At 45.1% G+C, this 25,593-nt stretch overlaps 1 protein-coding gene across 1 annotated transcript in view; it reads right to left on the bottom strand.

The window, feature by feature from the left end:
* The window catches only part of Vps8 (vacuolar protein sorting 8), a 201,730-nt gene that overhangs the window by 59,757 nt on the left and 116,380 nt on the right, over positions 1–25,593 (bottom strand). Inside the window, 3 exon segments of the mRNA XM_077645110.1 lie at positions 83–167; positions 4,573–4,667; positions 4,669–4,713. Of these exon segments, the coding sequence (XP_077501236.1) occupies positions 83–167; positions 4,573–4,667; positions 4,669–4,713 (225 nt within the window).

Here is a 25,593-nt window from a genome sequence, read left to right as displayed (position 1 = left end):
CACACTCTCTTGATGAATAGGAGAAATTCCGCTGATGCAAATCATGCATGTTATTGCCACCAGCATGCCATTGGCCACCTACCTTGCGAGAGCGGTCCTCGAGGTAGCACAGGAAAACCTTGTTGTACAGTCGCTGCTTCTCATACAAGTGCTCGCACACACGGTAGCTGCAACAAGCAATGGTGCAAGCTGCTGAAATTGCAACTTGTGCATCAAACATGCAAACATGTTACCAGTAACACTGAGCACTTTTCACAGGTCTTTCCGTTCACAGCTGTTTTACCATTTCCTTTGTAGCAGACAACTAAAATTGAATTTTGTTTCAACGCTACTTCATAAACATTTATAACCTTGACTAAGGCAGCGCTTAAAGTCTGGTTCTATTAAAGGGGGGTCTCTGGTGATTCGAGCGCACATGGAGAGGGAAAGAAAGCGGCTGGCTGCCAGTTTTACACACAGTTTTATAGAAAGGGGAGAAATCCTTTCTAAGGTCGTTGTTTGTTCAGTTTATGATACAGACATGAAACAAGCGATCTTCATGCTCTGCCAGTGAGCTCATTGTTGTGTGTTGTTGAGTAGCCTTGGAGCTGAGTGGTCAGCACTGGACTGGCTCGTGGTGTTAGGGCATGAGTTTCCTTTTTTTTCTTCCAGCCTTAGTGTAGTGCTGCCACCATTTTGTTTTTCTTCATCTCGGGCTTTAGAAAACACCCTAATGATTCTTACTAAAGATCAGTGAAATTTTCGAAATGATAGAGAAGAAATGTTCCAACCATTCCTAGCAATGACAACAAAAAATGGCTGTTGCTTAAAATTCATGCAATCCCTATACATTCAAGCACAGGGGATCTCGGTTACCTAGTTAATACTGATAGGGGCGTCTGAGACACCCCCCCCCCCCCCCCCCCCCAAAGACTTTCTTCATTTATGGACATGCACTTCATGCCCTCATGCTAATGCAGCAGTGTTAGATCTGTGCTGGCTCTAAAGGACTAATGGTTAAATTCATGGTTTTCAATGCTTTACCATCAAATATAGCTGCTGATGGATCATTTTTGGGCAAGGCTCTACAAGAACTGCATTGAGAACTTGGCTGAAACCTTACTCACAGCACCTATAAGCATTTCATGCTTAAAAATTTGTAAAAATTTTGATGTCTGAAAAACACAATGAACCTACAACACAGTAATGATGCATATCAAAACAAGTCATACTGTCATGAAATTCCGTAAAAGTGAGTGGATGCTGTCTAGTCTGAGCTGAAAAGATGCTGTGCGATTTGTTTGTGCATTCCAAATACACCTTACTTGAGTGACTGTAACAGGCTCAATCCTGACTGGTGGAAAGTGCAGTCTAGGTGGGCAGTCTATAGAGCAGACTCCCTCCCTTAAGAAAGGCAAACTTGAAGGGACCAGAAAGTTTGTTTGCCTTGACAGAGGTGCCCCCCAAAGAGGTATGTGAGCATGCTAGATGTGTCCAAATATACGCTGTATGAAAATAAAAATGGGAGAGGACACTTAAGCTTTGCCTTAAGGGTATGACGCAATAGTGTAATGGGTTAGGCTTTCCATTCTGAGCAGTTTGACACCTTTGAATGCATTTAAAATTTTTCAATTGTTTCAATTAATTATTTGACCAATTATGCACTCTACTTTTCTTAATAAGCATCATCAAGCATTGGTTTTTCATTCTGAGCATTTTGACACCTCCGAACCCCTGTTTCTTCATTTTTTAATTTTTATTTCTTTAATTAATAAATTACAATGATTTAATTAACTCGTCATCGCCTATCACACGCCAGTCAATCATCAATCACTAGAACCACATATTGCCATGATACGATTTTTTTTTACGCAGCCCCCGATTATTTCCGACACAGTGCTGACTACAACTACGTCGATGACTTTTCGACCGAACGAGTTGTATACGCTATCGCATAATACATAAAATGGCTTTGTGGAGTGAGGACAGTAGTAAATAGAGCATTTATATATGCACAATGTGAGCTGAAGGCCGAGAGCATAAACCAACCTACTATAAGCCTACTTGACAATGGCATTGGTCTAGTTTTCCTTTTTTCACCATCTCTATTTTCTCCCTGCGTCTCACAGCAACTGCTATTGTGTTTTTTTTTTGCTTTTATCCAACTCTGGTGCTCTGAAGGTGCCCAGAAAAGTAGCTGTGGGTCTCTCTTATTTCACTCCTTCTAGAGCATAGTTGTTACCAACTTCGCGAGCAAGCTCACTACGTATTTTTTAACACTGCATCCTATGGGAAACCAACCAAATGGTATCACATAGCTCACTTTATCCCCAATTTGTCTTAGCCATGTTCATCTTTACGGATGTCTACTATATTTGAGAAATATTAACAAATGCACACAGAGACGCACAGGACAGGACATGTGCATCCTGTCCTCCTCCCTCGTGTCCATGTCTTTTTGTGCTGGCTAACATTCCTGAAATGTCTTCCCACCCATCCATCATACCTGCAAATGCTGTAGAAAGGCATTCAAAAGAAGTACCCTATCTTGGTGGCAGTTTACAACTGGCGGCTCTATAGTAAGTCTCACTGAGCATCAGAGGACAATACCAAATACCTTGCCAGTCGCAAAGGCTGCTTCTGTTCGGTATTATGTTTACAGCTTAGCTTTACCATTGTAATGTGTACTATAATGCTTTATAAATAGGGTTGTGCGGATATTGAAATCTTTGAATATGAATCGAATATGAATATGAAGAAAAAAGTCTTCGAATATCGAACATGTGTTGAGCAAGAAAAAAGTATTTCAGAAAGATAAACAGGCAAATGTTGTTGCCCTTATCTTTTTTCAAAATAGTGTAGGTCTTTGTAACTGAAATAAACAAAGCTAGTCTAACTCAACACCATATAAAAAACATGATACGCACAGAAATGTATATTACTTGATTAGACAGCATAACAGTATGCAACCAGTAATGTGGTCATGCCAATTCAAAACCATGCAATGACGCATGACTAGCTACTATTTTAAATAACCTGATGGCCAGTAAAACCTTGTTAATTCAGATTTCAAGGTGAATTAATACCTGGAAGAAATGCCCGTATTATCCGAAGGTCCATTTACGAAATTCCCCATGCCCCTATAACATGCGGAAAATGCACACAAACACCGAAAAGTCTGTGACGAGTGCAAAGTTTCGGCATGCTGGGAGAACAAAACGGACGTAAGCAAGGGGAACGCACATTGGCGTCAGAACGGCAAGACTGTTTTTAAAAAGGAAAAAGAAGTGACCCAGCGATGTGCCAGTCGGCGTCCGAAAGCGACGCAGAGATGGGTTCGGACAACTGGAAACCTAATGGCAGTGGCACTCAGCTACTGTCACCGTGGGCTAGTGGTGAAGCTCAGGAACCGAAACTATGTGGGCTGGCTATTTTTTTTGCCTAGCCACAGGAGCTCTCCTATCGTCGTCACGCCTGCTGTTAAAGGGACTATGCAACGAATAAAAAGTCACTTGTAAATGTTTTCAATGCTTAGAAATGATGCTAAGAAGCATTCACACAAAGCACGAGTCTTCGGAAATGAGCCGGCAATTTATTATGAACTTTTAAAAACCGTGTTTCTCAAAATTCGCGGGCCGATTGGTGTACTCGTAGTGACCAATTTTGGAACTAAAATCGTGGAACAAAGACGTCACTGTACCATGACGTCGCCAGGCCACCGCACGCTCTCATTCGCTGGAGCCACGGCAGCCATGGCGTCACGGGCACACTTCCGGTAGCCGTGAAAATCGTCTGCTCGTGCCGCCGCGCAACCCTCTCGGGCAAGCCAGCCAGGGCATTGCCTTCGCGCATATGGTTTCAATTTTCCTTTGCCGCCTCCTTCTGTCGGGAGTTCCGGAGCCACTCGCACGGCTCTTCGTGTGCACGCATAGGACTCTATGCCCATCGCGGCCGTAAAAGCGAGCAGTTGCACCTTGAGGTCCGGGTTTATTACTGCTAATTACCACAGATGACAAGCAAAGAAACCCGAGGCGCGTTGCAATCCAGGAAGGAGAAGAGACCGGAGAGGGCCTGAGTAGGAACGAGTTCCCAGACAACGCCCGCAGCCGTTGGGGAGACAGGCGCCACCGTGTGGCTGGCGATCAACAGTTCGTCAGAAGGCAGGGCCATTATGTGCATGCCAACCGGAAAACTCCCCTTTACCCGGCACTATCCCGTTTCAGCCGCGAATGACAGCGGGTGACGTCCCGTTTACCGAAGAAGTCGCGACAAGGCGAGCGTGCCCCTCCGGGCGTCAGTGACGCGCTGAGGTTAGCCCAGCCAAGGCTGCCTCAACAGAAAGCAGAAATCGGTGCGCCTCGCATGGACAAGGGTCAGCGGAAGACGACGACGAGTGGCGAGGCAGACACGTGAGGATAGACCCCTTCCCCTCCCCGCCAGAGCCCCGTCGGTCAAAAGTTGCCGGCCGTAAGTTTCGGAAAAGTATGTACACAGCAGCAGACAGCGGAGGTTGCGATGGGATGCAACAAACAACCCCGTGACCCCCACTTTTTACTTGTCGAGACACATGAGAGACAGATGCAAACTGCTCACAAGTGGGCCTGCTCAGCAAGATTGAGGAGGTGTTCCTGATCAATGGATGCCAAGCCGCCTGCCTGCAGCAGCTCGAGTAGGGCCTGCTGGCGTTCCCTCACGCCGAGTCTCATCTCCTGGGTGCGTCAGGTGCTCCAGAACCTGCAAACCAATGGGCAGAGCAGGAAAGAAAATCCCCGTTTTATCTGTAGGCCACGGAACAGTGAAAGATATAAGAATATGAGCTCTGCTTATTCACCATCTGTTAATTATGGGTTTCTTGTCTACACCCACTTCTGCAGGTTCAATGATGTCATAATGCAGCCCAAGCAATGCCAAGTCCAAAATGATCCCTAAGCAGACATACATTTCCAAACTAAATGGCACATATGAGTATTGCAGCATGCAAAAGTGCAAACAAAAGGTACACGGTACAGCATTCACCAAACGATAATGCTGAAATGATTAACACTGCTGTTTTCAAGCATGCAAGTATAATGTGCTCCCAGTTATAATTCCGGAATTCTAGACTGAAATAAAAAAAATTGACAGGATGATGATAAACCTGATGCAACAAAGCTGCGATAGCAGTTGGATTTTCCTTTGATGATTATTTTGATACTTTTACTGTAATTAATGCTTCTAATCTAAGCCGAGGCCTCGCACACATGACAGAATTTTTGTAAAGGAGGAAGGTGCGTGGCGGTGGTTGTTGAAAACTTCACTGAGCAAGTAAAATAAGGAATACAATTTGTGGAGATAGTACAACGGGGAGGCAGCGGGGAGTGTGGTGCTTGTGGATGGCAGCTGACTTTGCCACTGCGTTTTTGAATTCGACTTCATTGTAGCTTTTTTGCTCCGCTGCTGCGGGGACGTCCAGTGGATAGAGGCCTTGTGAAGGGTAGAGTTCAGTGGATGGTTCTTCTGGAGGGTGAGGAGGTGGGCAACCTCCTAGCTAGACATTGCTAGTGGGTAGTTCTTCTGGAGGGTGAAGGCTCCACTCTCTGAGGCTTCACATCGACATAGCTGGCATTTCCGCCAAGAGCCACTGGTACTTCTACTATCACCGTTAAAAAGACTCCCAGAATTTGCACCACTCTTTGACAGCAATTGGTGTAGCAAATTCACCACAAAAGCGCCCATTCCTAAGCTTGCATGCACCACAAGAACACGAGTGGCACATCATTGAGAGCACTCCCTACGCATGCACGTTTTTGTCTAAGAATTCCATTTCTAGTATTTTGATTGTTTCATCATGTGTAAGCAATCTCCTTTTATGTACAACAGTACCAGCATCGAATACAGACGCGAAATTACTAAAAACTATTACTACTAAACTTACTAAAATATATGCCAAGTGACCGAAAAATGAGAAGAATTGAGCTACGTTCATGATGGTAAATGCCGAGTTTCTCACCAATGCAGCACTGAAGGTACAAAGAAAAAACATTCTTCTTTCAGACACAACCTCCGGCAGTTCTGTAGCTTGAAAAAAAAAAAAAAAAAGTGAAAACTACCATTTTCATGTCCCCAAAAGCTGCAATGCCACTGTTTATCTGAAAAACATAGAACATAATTTTCTTCGTTTACAATATTCGTGCAACCTGCATTAAATTCTTGCCCTTAACATACAATCCCGTTAAGGGCCGCACTCCATTTTTGACCGGACAGATAGCTCAGGAAAAAGTATGATTATACTGTTTTTTTTAAATGCGAGAGTGTTAGTACCCACATGACAGAAAAAAAGCGTCCGGCATAGGCGACAGTTTAAAGGCTCGCAGCTGGAGCGGCCAGAGAAACCGGCCACTACGGCAACCTAGGTGGGCCACCTTGGTCATGTGATCTTGTAGCGTCATCACAAACTGCCCATCGGATTGTAAGCAAACTGACTACTGTGACAGGTGGCAGTTATATTAACGATTGGTCGCGAGAGGTTGTTCTCACAAGCCCCACCCATAGCAGCACCTGCCATCGCAGAGCAATGGTGCATCGCTTAACTGCTGCACTACTGCGACAGGAGTGATATGAGGACTCCAAGCGATCTATGAATGTAAAGTACAGAATGACCAATTCCAAATATATGGGCATCAACTAGCCCTGTGCGAATATTAGATATTCGATAATTTCGAATATTCGGTCAAATAGTAAAGTATTTGATATTCGATTCGAACCGGATAACGTTTCTGCAATTCCAGCTTCGTATTCTGGGAATACAATGTGGCACGCGCGCAACCAAAGCACCAACTCCGCGCCGCGTGCCTGCGCGCATGCCGGAGCTGGTCTGTGCATGCTCGTGGAAACAGATCCGAGCAGGCAGAAGCGCAGTGCCCAGATATGTACCTGCCAGGTGTCTGCAGCCGTGCTACCCACTTTGTGCACGCGCCCTAAATGGCACTGCGGCGTTAATCAGTGGAGAGATTTAGCATACATCAGTGCGCAGGCACTGACTGGTCCCGATGGGGCAGCTGTGAAAACAGCTGGCCAGCGCCTGGTGCCGTCCTCAGGGCGATCTGCCGCATGCGCAGTGGATCATCGCGTAAGTGGCTCGCCATAGCGGCCGCGGATCGCGCTATGCTAAATTTCTCTCATCGAAGGGCGCACAGTTCTTTTGATTTCCACAAAACGGGTTTGAGCTGACTGCTGATGCCACAGTTGCTCTTCATCGCGTGAAATTCGCGAATCAAGCGTGATGGCGCGAGCAGGAGAGAAAACTAGCACGAGGGACATTGTGACGGATGCCCCTTTGCGACACCTGATGTGGGGTGGCGCAGGGCACGGAGTGCGTACACAAGGAATAGTTACATAAACATGCAAGGGGGTAGAATGAGAGTGAAATGCTTAGAAATAGAACAGTAGTTAAAGGACGAAGAAGTAGGTGTGTACACGCTATGCGAGACACATATCAGGGATATAGATGATCCGCCGTTTATTGATGGCTACGCCTGGGAAGGGAGCAACAGAAGAATGGAGAAGAAAGGAGGAGGAGTAGGTATGCTGATACATCAAGGAACAAATTGGCAAAGAATAGAGTCAACTTGCAAAGAACATGTCTAGGTATCAGGTACAATTGCCGGTAAAAGGACATGGCTAGGAGTAGTTTATTTAGGGACAGGGGACAAATGCAGGCAAGAGAACACGGATCTAGTTAAGTGTCTCAATGACGATATAAAGCAGTTCGGAGAAGACGCCGACATTATTCTGTTGGGGGACATGAATGGCCACATCGAGGATCTGGATGGATACACAGATTGTAACGGGAAGTTGATGCTAGACTTCTGTGAGCAACACAACCTAGTTATTGTAAATAAAGAAACTAAGTGTGAGGGACAAATCATGTGGGAATCCCGTAACAGGCAAACGACCATTGACTACTGCTTAATCTCGCAGGGGATGTATAGCAAGCTCGCAATGATGGAAATAGACGAAGAGGGGAAGTACTGCTTCAGTAGTGATCATAAGCGTATTAGACTACCGTTTGGAGCCCTGCTCAAAAGAGAAATGAAGGGGAGTCAAAAAGAGTATGCAAAATTAAATGACGAACAAATAGCGCTAAAAGCGGCCAGCATATAGGAAGCAATAGAGAAACATCCCATAAAAAAGTGGGATTATAGTCAGAACTTCTCATTATAGTAGGATACAACTTAAAAAAACAGCAGTTGTTAACACTGGGCCACGATCCGCGGCGTACTATATTACACCGCTAGCCAGTCACAAAAGTAAACGAAACCAGCTTTTTAATGTTTGACTTTATTAAACAAGTCGGGTATCAAAATTCTAGACCTTATCAACTTTTTCTCATGATTAGCTTCTTGTTTAGGTGACAGGAGAAGTTTCAACAACAGACTACTGTTTTGTTGTGGAGGAATTCTGTGCGCCGGTCCTAAATGTGGGCAGAGCTTCACTGCAGACTTAAGTTGTATCCGACTACAGTACAAAAATTAAACAAGTAAAAGGAGTCAATCGCTGGAGGTGAAAATGAAGCCACAAGCTAGTGGAATAAGGAAATTAGGGAGGCCATCGAACAACGATGGGTGGCTTCAAGGGAACAGACAAGCAAAGGGGGCACGTTATCTGAAGAGGAAACAGGCCAAAAATGGGAATCTTATCCACAAAAGAAACAGCAAGTGCAGGTCCTCGTCCAGGCTAAAATAAAGCAGTCCTCTGATCACTGGCTGTCTGAAGTTCTCAATGCAACTAAAGGGCGGCCAAGAAAATTATGGAACCATATAAGCTGGCTGGGTAAAACGAATCAAAGAAAGCAGGAACAAATTGAAGATGCTGGGGGAAAATATTTAGAGGGAGACGACGCTGTGAACCACATTACATCAATTATAGCTGAGTCATTTAGGCACGACGATTGGGTAATCTTCCCAAACGAGGGAGCAACACAGGACCGCCCAATAGAAAACAGCTTAGAACTGACCAGTCTCAACTGAAGAAAGACGGAAGCAAATATTCATAAATGTACATCCGCAAGGATAGACGAAATTCCAATCAAGCTGATTAATGAACTTGACCCAAGAAGCAAAGAAACGGTGATACAAGCATTGGAGACAGTCAATACAAATCGGCAAATTCCACACAGCTTGACACAGAGTAAAATGAATTTGATTTATAAAGGGAAAAAAGATAAGATGAACATAAAATCCTTCCACCACATTACGATAACGAGGTAGTATAGGGGGATATGGGCTGGGCATCGTTCAAAGCACGGGAAGCTCAGAGTAAAGTACTATATGAAGAACGCCTGAGGAAATTGGATGATAACAGGTGGGCAGCTAAGGTATTTAAATACCTGTACAGAAAGAGCGCTGACTCACACTGGCGGAAAAGAACTAGGAAGCTAACCAGTAAGTATGCCAGACACGAGGGCGGAGAAAGAGCATTAAACAACAGGTTAAAAATGCAGAAGGTAAAAACTGAATTAATTAAATGGAAAAGAAGCATAGTGTATAACTATATCGATACTGAGAACAGCAAATCACGAAGGAAGCATTTTATGACAACTCAAGAGGCCGTGATCTACTCTTTGAAGCTAGGTCAGGATAGCTTAGAACGCGCAGCTACAAAAAGAAATTTAACGAAGAAGACGACACATATGCTGTGTGTGGTAAATCAGTAGAAACAATTGAACACCTCATGTGATAGTATCCATCCAGATGTTGATGCAGGCACAGTCACTCTTCCTGAGGCCCTAGGGTTTAGAGATAACAATGGTCATGTAAATAAATCTGTGGTGGAAGTCAGCAAAAAGCGATAGGAAGATTGGTGGCGCAAAAGCAGAGAGGTGACATAAGTTTAGAAGTGTAGAAAAAGGTATTTAAAGAAAATGGCAAATCTTAATAACAATTTACAACACAGTTAAACAAAAAAAAAAATCCGAGCATGGTGGAAACTGCCACAGTCCTGTTCCAAAGGAAATGCTCCTACCTTCCATCCATCCATAGCAGGTGTCTTAAAAGCAATAGCTGCACAACGACGCAATTGCAATTAAAATCAGCACTGCGGGGTCTCATAGATATCACACCCCATGAATACGCCAGCTCAGCATGAATGCCAACTCCTCAATTTACGATGGCCACTTTTGCAGGACATCGACACAGTTTCAATGACTGTGATAAAGTTCAGTTCATTTAATGCAACAGCATTAAGAAGCTTGAGAGGTGGAAAATCCGGAGCCGTCGTTGCTAAAGTCCAAGGTTGCCACGACTCCGGAGCGTCGTTTGTGGTGAAAAACCTTGAGCAAGCTTTGCATTCCTCGCGGTGATTGTGACGCCACTGCTCATCCCAGAAGTGGAGTCGAATATTTCCATTGCGCACAGGGGCCTCTAGGAGCAGTGCGGAGTGATGCAGTCATGTGGATGGTATAAACAGCGGGTGCTTGCTTGATCCTGACATACGTGTGATGAAGCCGGTTGATGAAGCCGGTAACGTCTACTAGTGCGGTTATTTCTTCTGAGTCTGCGCCTTCCCTGAATGGTGTTGTGCCTCTACACCAATGCGAGACAGATACCGAGCCATTTCCTTTCCCCAAAAACCAATTTTCATTTTCATTTTCTACACCGGCGGTTGCTAGACAACAAGGGAACGCTATCGCGTTTCACTCTTAAAGGGCACCTGCACCACTCTGAGACTTCTGCGCTATTCAAAGGTACAAATCTATATAGCCTCTATGTAAAGCATGCCGAGTGTTTTTGCGCTAGCATTTAAAATAGTGATGTAATCAACAATTAAATTCTAAGCTTCTCCTCACAGCACCGGAGGAGTGCAAAGAAGCTCAGTGTGAAGTCGCAGAAGGTAGTAGCAGTGGTTTATTTAAAAAAATAATAAAAAGAAAAAATGTCTTGCAAGAAAAATTGGTCTTTTGAGGAATTGAAATGGTGCAGTAATTGTTTCGCATCTCGGTGGACACCCGAATGTGCGGTAAGGGAAGGGAGGAAGGCGGGAGTGAAAGAAGGAGAGACAAAGATGCCATAGTGGAGGGCTCCGGAATAATTTCGGCCACCTGGGGATCTTTAACGTGCACAGACATGGCATGGCACACGCGCGCCTTTGCGTTTCGCCTCCATCGAAGCGTGACTGCTGCGGCCAGGTTCGAACCTGGGAACTCCAGCTCAGTAGCCCAGCGCCCTAACCACTGAGCCACCGCAGCGGGCTACGATTTCAAATTTCCACTGCCGTCAACCACATGCTGCCATGCCTCGTTGGATACTGCTAGATATCGCTCGGCGGCCTCTGCCTTCGGTGGCATTGGTTTTTTTCCTTGAAAGAAAGCGTTTAGTGTTGTAAATGTACTGGTACCTTCGACGACGTCATGATGCGCCCCCCACTCTGTGAGTTGCGGAGAAGTTTGAAGGCCATCGAGATTTTAACTGGCGATTATGTGACCATTTTAAGTTTCAAGTTTATTGAGTAACGCACACAGTAATTATGAATACAATAAAATCAGTAAAGAAGGAGGTCCCACACTACACGACTGTCGGGGGGGACCTCCTAGAGCAAAGCAAGTGGGGTAAAATTTCAAACAATGGAAGGAAGTGTATTACTAGCATAAATATACAACCTACAAAAAAGCGATGGAAACAATACTGTGTGTTAAAAATTGAACAAAAAGTATATACAGTAACAATTTTGAAACATAATGCAAAGAAAATGAAACTTTAAACAAGGATTACTTCTGTTTAGGAGTGTGAACTACAGAGCAAATAAATTAAATACTCTTTAATGCGATGATGAAATGAGTGAACAGAAAACGATGCTTTAATTTCACATGGTAAAGTACTCCAACAGGATATGCAGGCAAATATTGTAGTAAATTTTCCATAATTAGTCCTCAATTTAGGCAAAATAAGATTATTACGCTGCTGAAACCTAGTGGGATTGGTATTTATAAGCTTATCAGGAAAGCAATCAATATGAGCATGATGATTAATATGCTTGTACATAATGATGAATAATTTCACAGTGAATAATTGTTGAAGTGGAAGTAAGTGCGAGCCATGATAAAGTGGTAAAGAGTGTGTTTGGAATGAACTGAATGACATGAGCCTAATGGCCCGATTCTGAAGGCGCTGAAGTCCTTCGATGTAAGTGAAATATGCATTTCCCCAGCAGGATAAACCGTAACTAATGTGACTGAGGACATATGCATGATACAACCTTTGCCCGTAAAGTTTCGAGACTGATTAATTTTCGTCTATATGAATGATTCCCCAAAACAAATGTTGGTGCATATAAGTAGCGCCATCTTTTCGGGCTAACCTGAGCTATTTATGTTAATTGCTGTGGCCGCCGCTAGATGGCAATACATGTAGAAAAACACGTCACTAGTCGTCTGCGCATTCTACTGTGAGTGAATGTGGAGAAATGGAAATCCACCTCGAACAGCGTGATAACATAAAATTCTGTGTGAAGCTTGGCTAGACAGCCACACAGAAGTATGGGGTCCTTCGTGATGCTTACGGCAATGAGAAATTATCATGGACGCAAGTTTTCGAGGGGTACAAGAGGTTCGTTTTGGGGAGAACGTCGGTGTAAGGCAACACAAGGCACGGGCGCCCTTTAACCTCACGGAATGAAAACAACGTCGCTCGGATCAGGGTAATCGCACAGCAAGACCGCACCATTACAGTCTGCATGCTATCAGATGCTCTCGACATTAGTACATTAGTAAGACAGCATGCCACCAAATTTTTTTAATGGACTCGGTCTCGGATCTTTACGGACAAAGGTTGTATAAGGAACGTATGATGTGCGGTTGAAAATATGCACGTTTTGATAATGATATGAATGCCGAAGGAAACCTTATGCATGAGAGATTGAACATGAAGATGAAACTTCAAGTGCTAGCCTGAAAGGACTTTGCACGCTTTACCTTCAAGTTTCACCCATTCGACCACTTTGTTTGTCGATTTCTAAAGCCTATACAGGTGCCCTTTAAAGAGGCCATGACAGCCTATTTTCACGCATACCCTGCTTATCGCCTCTAATTCCCAACAGGTTAAATTACTATTCCCCAAATTTTCAGTTGATTCTGTGTGGTAAATATCTTTAAAACAAATTTTTTCGTTTCTTCTGCGAACTGCTTGATGGTCTGGCAACCTCTGATCGCTGACGTCACGATGACATACATGCCCCGCGTCGTCTGTTGTCGACGCCGACGGCTGCTGCCGGCTGCCTTCTGCACATGCTATGCAGACCGGGTCACATATCCGCACTTCCCTCTTATTGTACTCGTGTTCTGCGATGTAGGCAGTCGTAGCTTTGAGGGCACTGTAGCCAAAACTACGCTCGACAGCTATTTGCAGGTGCTAAAACTTGCGAATTCATTCTCCGCAATCGCCGAAATCACACAAACGAATCCAGCGTACTCACTAGGCCTCGTCACGAAAGGGGCCGGCGGTCCACCGTCAACCGAAATTCAAGAATATGGCAAAAGTTCCTCACTGATTAGCAATAAAGTGTGAAGATATGATGTGTAGCTATTCGTTTCGCTTTTTTCGATATGAATGTGGTACACAAGCGCACTTTTTCCAGCCGTCGCCTCACCGGGCGTGAAGCTCTCGCTCGGCCACACAAGCCCAGGTGACGGCGGCACCGTCGTGCAGCTCTATGCGCAGGCACTGATTGAAAGCACATCTTTGTTGGTGCACGCACATCGCGTATGTCGCCGTGGCTAGCATGAGGTCCAATAAGTTTTAAAATTAAGTTTATAGAATGTCATACCAACTTCCACACTCTTCTCGTTCCCACTAAGCTGACCCTTTAGTGTTACTACGATACGCAATCGTTGATCGTGCTGGCGTCTTCGTCGGTCTAGCGTGACAGACCAGTGCGTCAGCGACGGCATTTGCGTACCGATCAGCCCACCGACCGTCGATCGCCGTCGCATCAGCCTATAGTGTGACCAGACCCTACGTATACCAAAGAAAAACTGCGTTACGGTTGTTATCACTTTTGCGGTACCAGTCATTCATATAACCGCCCGCGAAAGTACAGGGGGGAATGAGACCTCGCTGCGCATATTGCAGCAACGAGAGCAGACGACGCTGCTCCGTGCATGTGCTAGTGACGTCACGACAGCATTCAATATGGCGGTCGCTGCCGGTGAGAGGAGTCTCGTGGTCTCAATTTCAATCGTATTTTTTGGAAAATACAGCGCATCCAGGGCAGTCAAATTTCGGAAATTGAATCATAAGCTCTTCCATTAGTTACTGAAACACAAAACTGCAATATGAAGAGCGACCATGTCATGGCCCCTTTAAGGCAGTGCTTAAGCGTCTCCCAAGGTTTTTTTTGTTATATAATAACTAGGGGTGTGCGAATATTGAAATTTTCGAATACGAATCGAATACGAATATCTGTTCAATACAAAAAAAATTTCAGAAAACGGTGAGCAAGCAAACGTTGTTGCTCTTATTTTTTTCAACATAGTGCATGGTCCTAGCAACTAAAATAAACAAAATTAGACTGCCTTAGCACCATATAAAAAAACATGATGTACACAGACATGTATACTACTTGATTAGCCAGCATAACAGTATCCAAACTATAATGAGGTTATGCAAAACAAAATCCATAAAACGACAAGACTGGCAACAAAAAAATAACATGACGACTATTAAACCTCATTCATTCGGAGTTCAAGGGACCGGAAGAAATGCCCGGTTCATCCGAAGGCCTCTGTTAATAAAATTGCCTGCCGCCCCCCCGAAAAAAAAAAAATGCTGCCGAAAATGCTGAAGATGCAGTAAGGCCTTATGAGGCGGCTCCATAGCGCTAACAGCTGTAAGCCCATGATAAGCCACCCGTTTTGGAGTGCTGGAAGAACAACACAAATGCAAGCAAGGGGCCGGGGAACATACACTGACATCGGAGCGGCGAGGTGGTTTTTAAATGGGTAAAAAATAAGCCAAGCGGAGCTGGGATTGGACTATCGGCGAATGCGAGGGCCGACATTTGAAGTTGCCGCGGGGCAGCGGTGAAGCTCAGAAACCGAAACTATGCAGCCAAGCTATTTTTTTGCCCTAGCGACAGAGGCCTTCCGATTGTTGCCACGCCTGCCGTTACGCCCGTTAGAGGGGTGCAGGTCACAGTGCACCATGCAATATGCGAGATTTTAACAAAATCGCTTGCCCTATTGTGACTAGCCGACGCTCCCCTTCAGGAGGCTCCTGCGGCATTCCGCAAGTCGGCTTTTCCGCATAGCGTAGTTTACAAAATGGTTAGTTAGTTATATTGATTTTAATGGCGCAAAAGCAACTGAGGCTATGATGCGCCAAACACACGGTTAGAGCTTTTGTTAAAGGTTACGCTTTTTATATCTAAAGTTTGTATAAAACATTGGCTTCTCTGAGAAATTTAAAAATGCTTGAAAAATCAACCAGTGCTTGATCTCCTAAAAGTAACATGGGGTGTAGTGGGATGTATTCATTGTACAATGTTGTGAAATATTTTTTCCTCAGTTGTTCCAGTTTTATGCATACAATTAAAATGTGGTTTACCGTGAGTTCATCGCCACACATTTCGCAGAGAGGTTTGTCTTTTTTTGCCAGTAAGAAGTTGTGAGTAAGGTGTGTGTGTCCAATGCGTAGTCGACACAAAATAACTTCTATGAAACGCTCCTGATGTGTACATGATCTCCATTCTCCCAAAACAGGTTTTATAGAATGTAGTTTGTTGTTTGTTTGTTCGTCCCATGCAATCTGCCATTTATTCCTGAGTTTACTGTGCAGTAATTTAGAAAAACCCCTCTGTGGTATGTTAACTTGTTTTATATGGCCAATTCTAGCTTGTGCTGCGCAAGCATCTGCTCTCTCATTACCTAAAATTCCAACATGACTAGGGACCCAGCAGAATATAATGTTATGTTTTTGCTTTGTAATTTTAACTATGTTATGTATGATTTTTCCTATTATGGGTTCAGCAGCGTTTGTAGAATGCAGCGCTTTTAGCATACTCAGCGAATCGGTGTAAATGATGCTATTTTTTATGTTTTGTTTTACTATTTGTTCTACAGCTACAAAGATGGTATAACACTCCGCAGTAAATACCGATACATACTGTGGCAATCGTATCATTTTTTCATTTGTTGCATGAATTACTGCACTTCCGACATGACTTTCTGTTTTTGAGCCATCAGTGTAAAATTCAGTGTAAGTGTTATATTTTTCTTGTAGTGCAAAGAACTCTTGTAGTATGTGCTCGTGTGGTATTTTCTCTTTGTTTACGTGTGTCAGTGTGAAGTCACACACCGAAGGAAGGCTGTACCATGGTGGTAGATATTCATGTCTTTGTGCAATATTAGGTAGGGCGTCCAGCACTGCTAAGTCTTCACATTTATCTTCAAAGCGCATTATTAGTGGCCTGATAAAATGTGGTTTATTATTGAATAATCTCCTAGATGGGCACTTGGTAACAATGGGATAGCAGAGATGTTTAGGGAGAGAACGGGTTTTTAGGATGTATGTGCATGTTAGTGTGACTCTTCTATCCTCTAGTGTGGGCTCATTAGCTTCAACGTAAAGACTATTTACCGGGGATGTTCTATATGCTCCAGTTGATAGGCGCAAACCAAGATTATGAACAGGGTCCAGTCGTTTCAAGTAGGATGCTCTTGCCGAACCATATACCACGCACCCGTAGTCCAGCTTGGAGCGCACCAAAGAGTGATATATTTGCAATAGGCATGCTCTATCGGACCCCCACCGTTTTCGCCAGAGTACTTTTAATACATTGAGGGCTTGGGATGCTTTCTTTTTAAGGTTGTTAATGTGTGGTAGGAATGTAAGTTTCTTGTCAAAAGTGACGGCTAAAAATTTATGTTCTTGTTTGACTGGCAGTGTGGTTTGATTCAAGCACAGGTTGGGATCGACCTGCAGGCCTCGTCGTAATGAGGGCAGAACAGGTACTGTTTTTTTAGGAGAGAACTTGAATCCATTTTTCTCTGCCCAAGCAGCCAGTTTGGTTAGTGTGATTTGTGTTTGTCTCGCTTGTCCTCGTTTTTCCGCGCCAACTTCTTCAGTATGTAGTGTGATTTGTATTTGTCTCTCGCAGGACAGTATGTTGGAAGAAGTGTATGCTATCTGTATGTCATCTACATAAACTGAATACATTATGGACTTACGTATTACTTTGGCCAAAGAATTCATTTTTACTATAAAGAGTGTCGTACTTAAAATGCATCCCTGGGGTACGCCATTCTCTTGGGTGAATGTCATTGATAGAGTTGCTCCCAGACGGACTCTGAATGTGCGGTTAGTCAGGAAGTCGTTCAAGCAGTTCAGCATCTTGCCGCGGATCCCTAGCTCTGCTAGGTCATGGAGGATGCAGAACTTCCACGCGGTATCATAGGCCTTCTCCAAATCGAAGAAGACCCCGATACCGTGCTGTTTGTGGATGAACGCCTCCCGGATGGTGTTTTCTAGGCGGACAAGGTGATCAGTGGTCGAGCATGCTTTCTTAAATCCACATTGATGTAAATCTAAGAGTCGACGAGATTCAAGTGTGAAGGTCAGTCTAATGTTTACTATGCTTTCGAAAGATTTAGCGATGCAGCTGGTGAGGGCTATCGGTCTGTAATTGTTAGGACTTGTTGGTGGTTTTCCGGCTTTCAGAAAAGGTGCAATTATTGCTTTCTTCCACTCCTCAGGTATATTCCCAGTTGTCCATATTTTGTTAAAGAATGTCAACAATGCCTGCACGGCAGCCTTAGAGAGATGGGCAAGCATAGTGTAATGCACATTTTCTGGGCCGGGCGCAGTCTTTTTACCGGAAGATAAAACCATATTCAATTCCTGGAGTGTGATGGGTTGATTGTAGTCCTCGTGCATACCTGCTGCAAATGGAAGTTTTTGTTTTTCTACTATTGCTTTGTAGTTCTGGAACGTCTTTGTGTAATTGGACGAACTGGAAACTGCAGCAAAATGCTCTCCCAGTATGTTGACCTGTTCTTCCAATAATGTTTGTGTCCCAGGTGTAGTCAATAGAGCAAGTGTGAAAGGGGTATGATCACTACTGAATCTACGAACCTTTTGCCACCTTTTTTTGAGGTTATTGAGCTGTTTATTGAGGACACATATTTCTGCCACGAGGACTTCTCGGCATTTCTTCGGACGAATCGCGCTCTGGCCTTGGCCCTCTTAAAGGCAATTAAGTTCTCCGCTGTGGGATACCGACGCAGAGAGCCCCAAGCTTTATTTTGTTGTTTTTTTGCCAATGTGCATTCTTGTGTCCACCATACTTTGTTTTTTGTGTACGAGTCCTGTTGTTTGAGGTATGGCTAGTGTAGCGGCCGATATTATGCATGTAGTAAACTTTTCGTTAATTTCGTCGATGGTGAGGTCTTCACAAAATTCTTTTTCTAGTGTGGCATTAGCTGTAAAAAGTGACCAGTCTGCGAGGTGAAGTTTCCAGCGCCGTGGTCTTGTGGGGATGACTGCAGTAGACGATGAGAGGCTGATCATAGTGCGTAGGTGATCACTTCCCAGAGGGTCATTTAAAACATCCCATTTAAAATCGGTAAAAAGCGATGGTGATGCGAAAGCTAAATCGAGAAAGCTCATTTTTGCCGAGCTTGGGCAACAATAATTTGCTTTTCCTGTATTTAAAAGACAGATGTTATTTGAGAGGATAAAATCTTCGATTGTTTGCCCCCTAGAGTCGCAGCGCTCGCTTCCCCAAAAAGGGGAGTGAGCGTTAAAATCCCCAACTACCAGATATGGCTCTGGAAGTTCATCTATCAATTCTTCTAGACCATGGACTGTTAATGTAAAATGTGGAGGAATGTATACGGAACAGATTGTTAGTGTTTCATAGCTCACGATGCTGACTGCAACCGCCTCAAGTTTTGTATTGAGCTTGATTTCTCGAGCAGGGACGCCGCTTTGGACGACAATTGCGACGCCTCCTGAGAGTCGATTTGCCTGCTCGCGATCGCGTCTAAAAGTTTGATAAAGTTTCAGGATACGCACATGTTGTGGACCAAGATTGGTCTCCTGAAGACATAAAACTATGGGTAACATTGACCCTAAAATATGTGTTATGTCACTATAATTCCGCATAAGTCCTCTGCAATTCCATTGAATTAAAAAAGCCATGCTAGTGTTTTTGAGAGAAAATGAAAGGGGATTTACTTATGTGGTGGGCCCGTTATGAGGGGCCTGTCTTTTTTTTGCTCAAGAGAGCTGTTCCGCCGCTGTAATGGAGGCGAAGTGGGTGTTGTATCCATCACCTCAACAGAGGTGCTGGAGGACCGCGCAGCCGCGGTTGTGTTAGTTTCAGGACTCTCCCGACAGGGGGACGTCCTGCGGGATGCCGACCCATGGACCGGCGGTCCCTGCTTTGGCAGTGACAGGGCAGCTTTCGCTGACCCTGCCTGGGGCGTGGATGGCCCTGCCATAGGCTCGGTGGGAGCGGCCTTGGCAGGTGCCGGAGTGCTGTGTGGTGCTACGCCCCTGCGCACCACATCAGCGAAGTTTTGTTTTGCTGTGAAGGAGAATGTGTTTGTAAGCGCAAAACGCCTTCTCGCTTCTTTAAAAGAAATGTTTTCTTTTGTCTTTATGGTGATTATCTCTTTTTCTTTCTTCCAGGACGGACACGCCCTGGAGTATGCGGCATGTTCTCCTTCACAGTTTGCACAGCACAGGGCTGCGTCACATACATCAGACTGGTGATCGTTCGAGGCACAATTTGCGCAAGTTTTGCGACCGCGGCAACTCTGTGAGCCGTGGCCGAACCTTTGGCAGTTGCAACACCTGCGAGGGTTTGGTATGTATGGTCTTACATTGATTTTCAAATATCCCACGTCGATTGTGTCGGGCAGGGTGCTGGTGTTGAACGTCAGGATCATGTGTTTTGTGTCTATTTCCTTGTTGTCCTTCCGGATTTTGATTCGGTGGACATCTATGACGTCTTGGTCGATGAGCCCTTCGAGCATTTCTTTTTCAGTTATGTGAAGAAAATCATTTTCCGATATTACGCCTCGGACAGTGTTTAGTGAGCGATGAGGAGTCACGGAGACCGGGATTTCCCCTATGGACGTTAGGTTGGAGAGCTTAGAATGTTGGACATTGTCACACAGTTCGAGCAATAAGTTGCCGCTGGCCAGTTTTGACAGCTTATAGCCAATGCCTAGGGTTTCAGTCAAGCACTTTGACACAAGGAAGGGGGATATTATTCTTGCCTGTTTATCTTGTTGTTCACTGTGGATCACATGATATTTGGGGAAAGTTACTTTTCTTTTTTGAAAGAAGTTGTCTGCCTCGTTCCGCCCTCTTTTGAGAGAGCGATCAGGTTTTGAAAGTTGGGGAGCCATAAAAAAACTGTTTTTCGGTCATGGTGCCAGCCACCCACCACGGAGTCCAACAAGGGGACGGGACAGGAACTTGATAGCAAGTCCTGCCCATGCCAGCTGTACACCTCAACTATAACCAAATATGATGCAACTCAGGGTAGTTGGTCGCACAAGGTTAACCCTCGCCGCCAGGAAAGAAGGAAAAACCAAGAAGCGAGTAGGATATAGGAGAGTTGTGAGACAGAGATAGGAAAGTGAAAGATGGAGAGGAAGATAGGAAAAGGCGACTGCCGATTCCCCCCGGTCGGGTCAGGCCGGAGGTGCCGTCTGCAGGAAGCTGGGGCCAAAGTGGTGTGTTGCCTCCGCCAAGGGGCCTTAAGGGTCCAAACGCTCGGCATCAGCTCAACCACCAGGATCCCCTTTTCCCCGAACACGGCGATGCCACGCACGGCGATCGGGAATTTTTTAATATTCAGAAATTCACGAATATCAATTTTCGAATACGAATCGAATATCAAACATATTCGATTCGTATCCGAAATTTTGAATATTCGCAAACCCCTAATAATTAATAACCTTGTGTCTTTGAAAAATGCATGATTTTGAACATGCTTATTATGCCACTGATGCTTTTTTGTGTGCTAGAAGTATTCAAAATATTCGCTGCAAAATTATTGGTAGAAAATTACTACTCGATTCAATCTTGCTTCGAACCAAAAAACCACTATTTGCACGTGCCTAGCATTAATCCATTAACGCTACCGCTCCATACCCTTAAGGCAGAGCTGAGTGTCCCCTCTAGTTTTTTTCTAATTTCTGTATAGTACGCACATTCAAAATTCACACCTGTATTTTTTTTTTAAACTGAGGCCCTTGCACGAGTTTATACGGTATGCTTGTCGCATCACAATGAAATTTGGTATAGGTATGCTTTACTATATACAGAATGCAGCTACACTATTGTGGGATGTCGTTTCTGCTGAAGGACGAATCCCAACATAAAAACATAACTGTTTATTCCATTAGCAATGGTAGTGGACGAGCATACCGATGCTACGCTCGTCTCGGTAGCGGAAGGAAGAAAGCCGCTCTTCCCAGCTGGGCAGCCTGTTTTTGTAGCCACCGTCGGTGACGCATGCCTTGGGTGACGCAGCAGTGGCGCTGTGTTTTATCGGTAACGCAGTCCAGCGTGTGGCTGTGTTACGCTGGGCCAAATGATAACAAGGCAGAGGCTGCGCGGAAATATGCGCAGTGTGTGTTGCCACATCACCCCCGCCCCCTTCACCGCGGAGTGGAGAGCCCTCAAGGCTTGTAAAAATCTGTGCAGCGTACCCGACGTCTATGGCGTGTAGTGACAGCAGCAGGCTGCAATGTCGGGGGTCGTAAATAGACGCCTGTGGGTGCACTGGTATTTCCTGGCTCGGCGGGATCGATGTAGGCTGGCTTCAGCCGGTCGATAGAGACGCGGACGTTGTTCCCATTAATGCGGAAGGTGAAGGTTTTGTCGTCGCGACAGAGAATAGGATAGGGTCCACTGTAAGGTGACTGGAAAGGCCTGCGGATGGTGTCGTCGCGGATAAAAGTGTGCGTGCACATTGCAAGATCCTTGAAGACGAAAGGGGCAGTCTTACAGTGGTGAGCTGCATGTGACGGGCGGAGGGCAGCGATGGTGCGTCGGAGCCAGGTGACTAAATCTGTGGGATCTGACGTCGCGGTGGTGGATGGCGGTGCGGCAAGAAATTCGCCTGGGGGACAGGGTGGTTCCCTATAGATGAGCTCTGCGGGTGTAGCCTGAATGTCCAGCTTGAAGGTGGCGCGAAGACCTAGGACAACTGCTGGGATGGCTTCGAGCCGGGTTGAGTCCGGGTGGCACATGATGGCTGGTTTGATCTGTTGGTGGAAACGCTCGATCATCCTGTTGGCGCGGGGTGGTAGCTGGTGGTCCTCAAGCACTTGAACCTGATGGTCAGCCCGAGGAGCCTGAAAAGGTGCGATTCGAACTGTCGTCCTTGGTCGGCAGTGACACGGCGAGGGGGCCCGAAGCGAACAATCCAGAGCTGGTGAAGAAGGCTGAGGCGACGACTTCCGCGGTGACTCCCTCGAGGGGCCATGCCTCAGACCATCGAGTATACCGATCGATGGCAGTAAGGCAGTAGCGACAGGGTTCAGCTGGAGGAAAGGGCCCTATGATATCAAGGTGGATGTGTTGAAACCGACCAGAGTGCTGGGGGAATGGGGAATGCTCCGAGCGGTGAAGTGACATGCCTGGTGACTTTAGCACGCTGGCACTGAATGTAGGAGCGTGCCCAAGTGCGGCAATCGCGCTGTATGGAGGGCTAGACATAGCGGTTGGCCACGAGGCGTGTAGAGGCACGTATGCCGGGATGGCAGAGATTATGCAGCTGGTTGAAGAGGCCACGGCAATGGGAAAGGGGCACGTAAGGCCTGCTTCGTGCTGTTGACATGTCGCAGTAGATAGTCATTGTCGATCCAGGTATGGGGACTTGTTGCAGCTGTAGTGAGGACCAGCCCTTAAGAAGTTCTTGCAGTTCGACGTTCGTAGTCTGAGCTTAGGTGAGGACGTCAGCTGACATCCGCGAAGAGCTGATAGCTGCCACACGTGAAAGCGCGTCAGCGACCACGTTGTCCTTCCTGCTGACATGTTGGATGTCAGTGGTAAACTGGGCCATGAACGAAAGCTGGTTTTGCTGGACTGGCGGGAGTTTGTCGCGGCGTTGAGAGAAGGTGTAGGTCAGAGGTTTATGGTCGGTGTAGATAGTGCAGTGATGTGCTTCGAGAATGTGGCAGAAGTGTTGAAGTGTTGTATACCGTCAGAAGTTCTCTAGTAAGATGGCGAACTCGACGGGGCGGGGGTCGTGGTTTTGTTGGTGGGACTGGCTGCAGAAGGGGTCGTTTTCCGAGCTGAGGGTTTCTTGGAGAAGAACGCCAAGGGATGCCAGGTGTTGTTTACGCGTTGCATAAGGGCGGTGCTGATGGCGAAGTTAGAGGCGTCCGTGAAGAGCCCCAAAGCAGCATCTGGCACGGGATGAGAGAGGAGTGTTGCAGTGCAGAGAGCATCTTTGCATTCTTCGAAAAGTTGCGTTAAAGCAGGTGTCCATGTGACGGGTTGGTTTCCTCGTAGACCAGCTAAGGCATCATGGAGGGGAGCCTGGTAGTCGGCTGCATGTGACAAGAAACGGCTGTAAAAGTTCAGCATGCCAAGGAAACGACGAAGGTCTTAAGTTAGTTATATTTATTTTAATGGTGCAAAAGCAGCTGAGGCTATGATGTGCCAAAAACAAGGAAAGGTTTTTGTTAAATGTTACGCTTTTTATAACTAGTGTTTGTTTAAAACATTGGCTTCTCTAAGAAACTTAAAAATACTTGAAAAATAAACCAGTGCTTGATCACCTAAAAGCACCTTGGGGTGCAATGGGATGTATTCACTGTAGAATGTTGTAAAATATTTTTTCCTCAGTTGTTCCAGTTATGTACATGAAATTAAAATTTGGCTCACCGTGAGTTCATCGCCACACATTTCGCAGTCTTGCTTTGTCAGTAAGAAGTTGTGTATAAGGTGTGTGTTCCAATGTGTAGCCGACATAAAATAACTTCAGTGAAACGTTCTTGCTGTCTAAATGATTTCCAATCTCCTAAAACGGGCTTTATAGAATTCAGTTTGTTGTTTGCCTGTTCTTCCCATGCAACCTGCCACTTATTTCTGAGTTTACTGTGCACTAATTTCAATAAATCCCTGTGTGGTATGTTAACTTGTTTTATTTGACCAATTCGAGCTTGCGCTGTGCATGCATATGCTCTCTCATTACCGACAATTCCAACATGGCTAGGTACCCAGCAGAATATAATGTTATGTTTTTGCTTTGTGATTTTAACTACGTTATGTATGATGTTTCCTGTTATGGGTTCAGCAGCATTTCTAGAGTGCAGTGCTTTGAGCATATTCAGTGAATCGGCGTAAATGACGATATTTTTAATGTTTTCTTTTACTATTTGTTCTGCGGCTACAAAGATGGCATGACACTCGGCAGTAAAAACTGATGCATACTGAGGCAGTTGTATCATTTTTTTCTTGAATTACTGCACTTCCAACATGACTGTTTTTGAGCCATCAGTGTAAAATTCAGTGAAGGTGTCATATTTTTCTAGTAGTGCAAAGAATTCTTGTAGTATGTGCTCGTGTGGCATTTCCTCTTTGTTTACGTGTGTCAGTGTGAAGTCACACACCGAAGGGAGGCTGTACCATGGGGGCAGATATTCACGTCTTTGTGCAATATTCGGTAGGGCATCCAGTGCTGCTACCTCTTCGCATTTATCTTCGAAGTGCATTATTAGTGGCCCGATAAAATGTGGTTTATTGTTGAATAACCTTCTAGATGGGCACTTGGTAACAATGGGATAGCAGAGATGTTTAGGAAGAGAACGAGTTTTTAGGATGTATGCACATGTTAAGTGTGACTCTTCTATCCTCTTGTGCAGGCTCATTAGCTGCTTCAATATAAAGACTTTACCAGGGATGTCCTATATGCGCCGCCAGTTGATAGGCACAGACTAAGATTATAAACAGGGTCCAGTCGTTTAAAGTAGGATGCTCTTGCTGAACCGTATACTATGCACCCATAGTCCAGCTTGGAGATGTGTAATAAGCATGCTATATAGGACCCCCACGTTTTCGCGATAGCACCTTTAATACATTGAGGGCTTGGGGTGCTTTCTTTTTAAGGCTGTTAATGTGTGGTAGAAATGTAAGTTTCTTGTCAAAAGTGACGGCTAAAATTTTATGTTCTTGTTTGACTGGCAGTGTGGTTTGATTCAAGCACAGGTTGGGATCGACCTGCAGGCCTCGTCGTAATGAGGACAGAACAGCTACTGTTTTTTGAGGAGAGAACTTGAATCTATTTTTCTCTGCCCAGGCAGCCAGTTTATTTAGCATGATTTGTATTTGTCTCCTGCAGGATGATATGATAGAGGAAGTGCATGCTATCTGTAGGTCATCTACATAAACTGAATACATTACGGACTTGGGTATTACTTTGGCTACAGAATTAATTTTTACTATGAAGAGTGTCATACTTAAAATGCATCCCTGGGGTACGCCATTCTCTTGTGTGAATGTCATTGACAGAGTTGCTCGTAGACGGACTCTAAATGTGCGGTTAGCCAGGAAGTCGTTCAAGCAGTTCAGCATCCTGCCTCGGATACCTAGCTCTGCTAGGTCACGGAGGATGCCG

This window comes from Amblyomma americanum, chromosome 1 (genome assembly GCF_052857255.1).
Source record: "Amblyomma americanum isolate KBUSLIRL-KWMA chromosome 1, ASM5285725v1, whole genome shotgun sequence".
Taxonomy (NCBI): Eukaryota; Metazoa; Arthropoda; class Arachnida; order Ixodida; family Ixodidae; genus Amblyomma; species Amblyomma americanum.
This window is presented reverse-complemented; position numbering and strand designations above follow the sequence as displayed.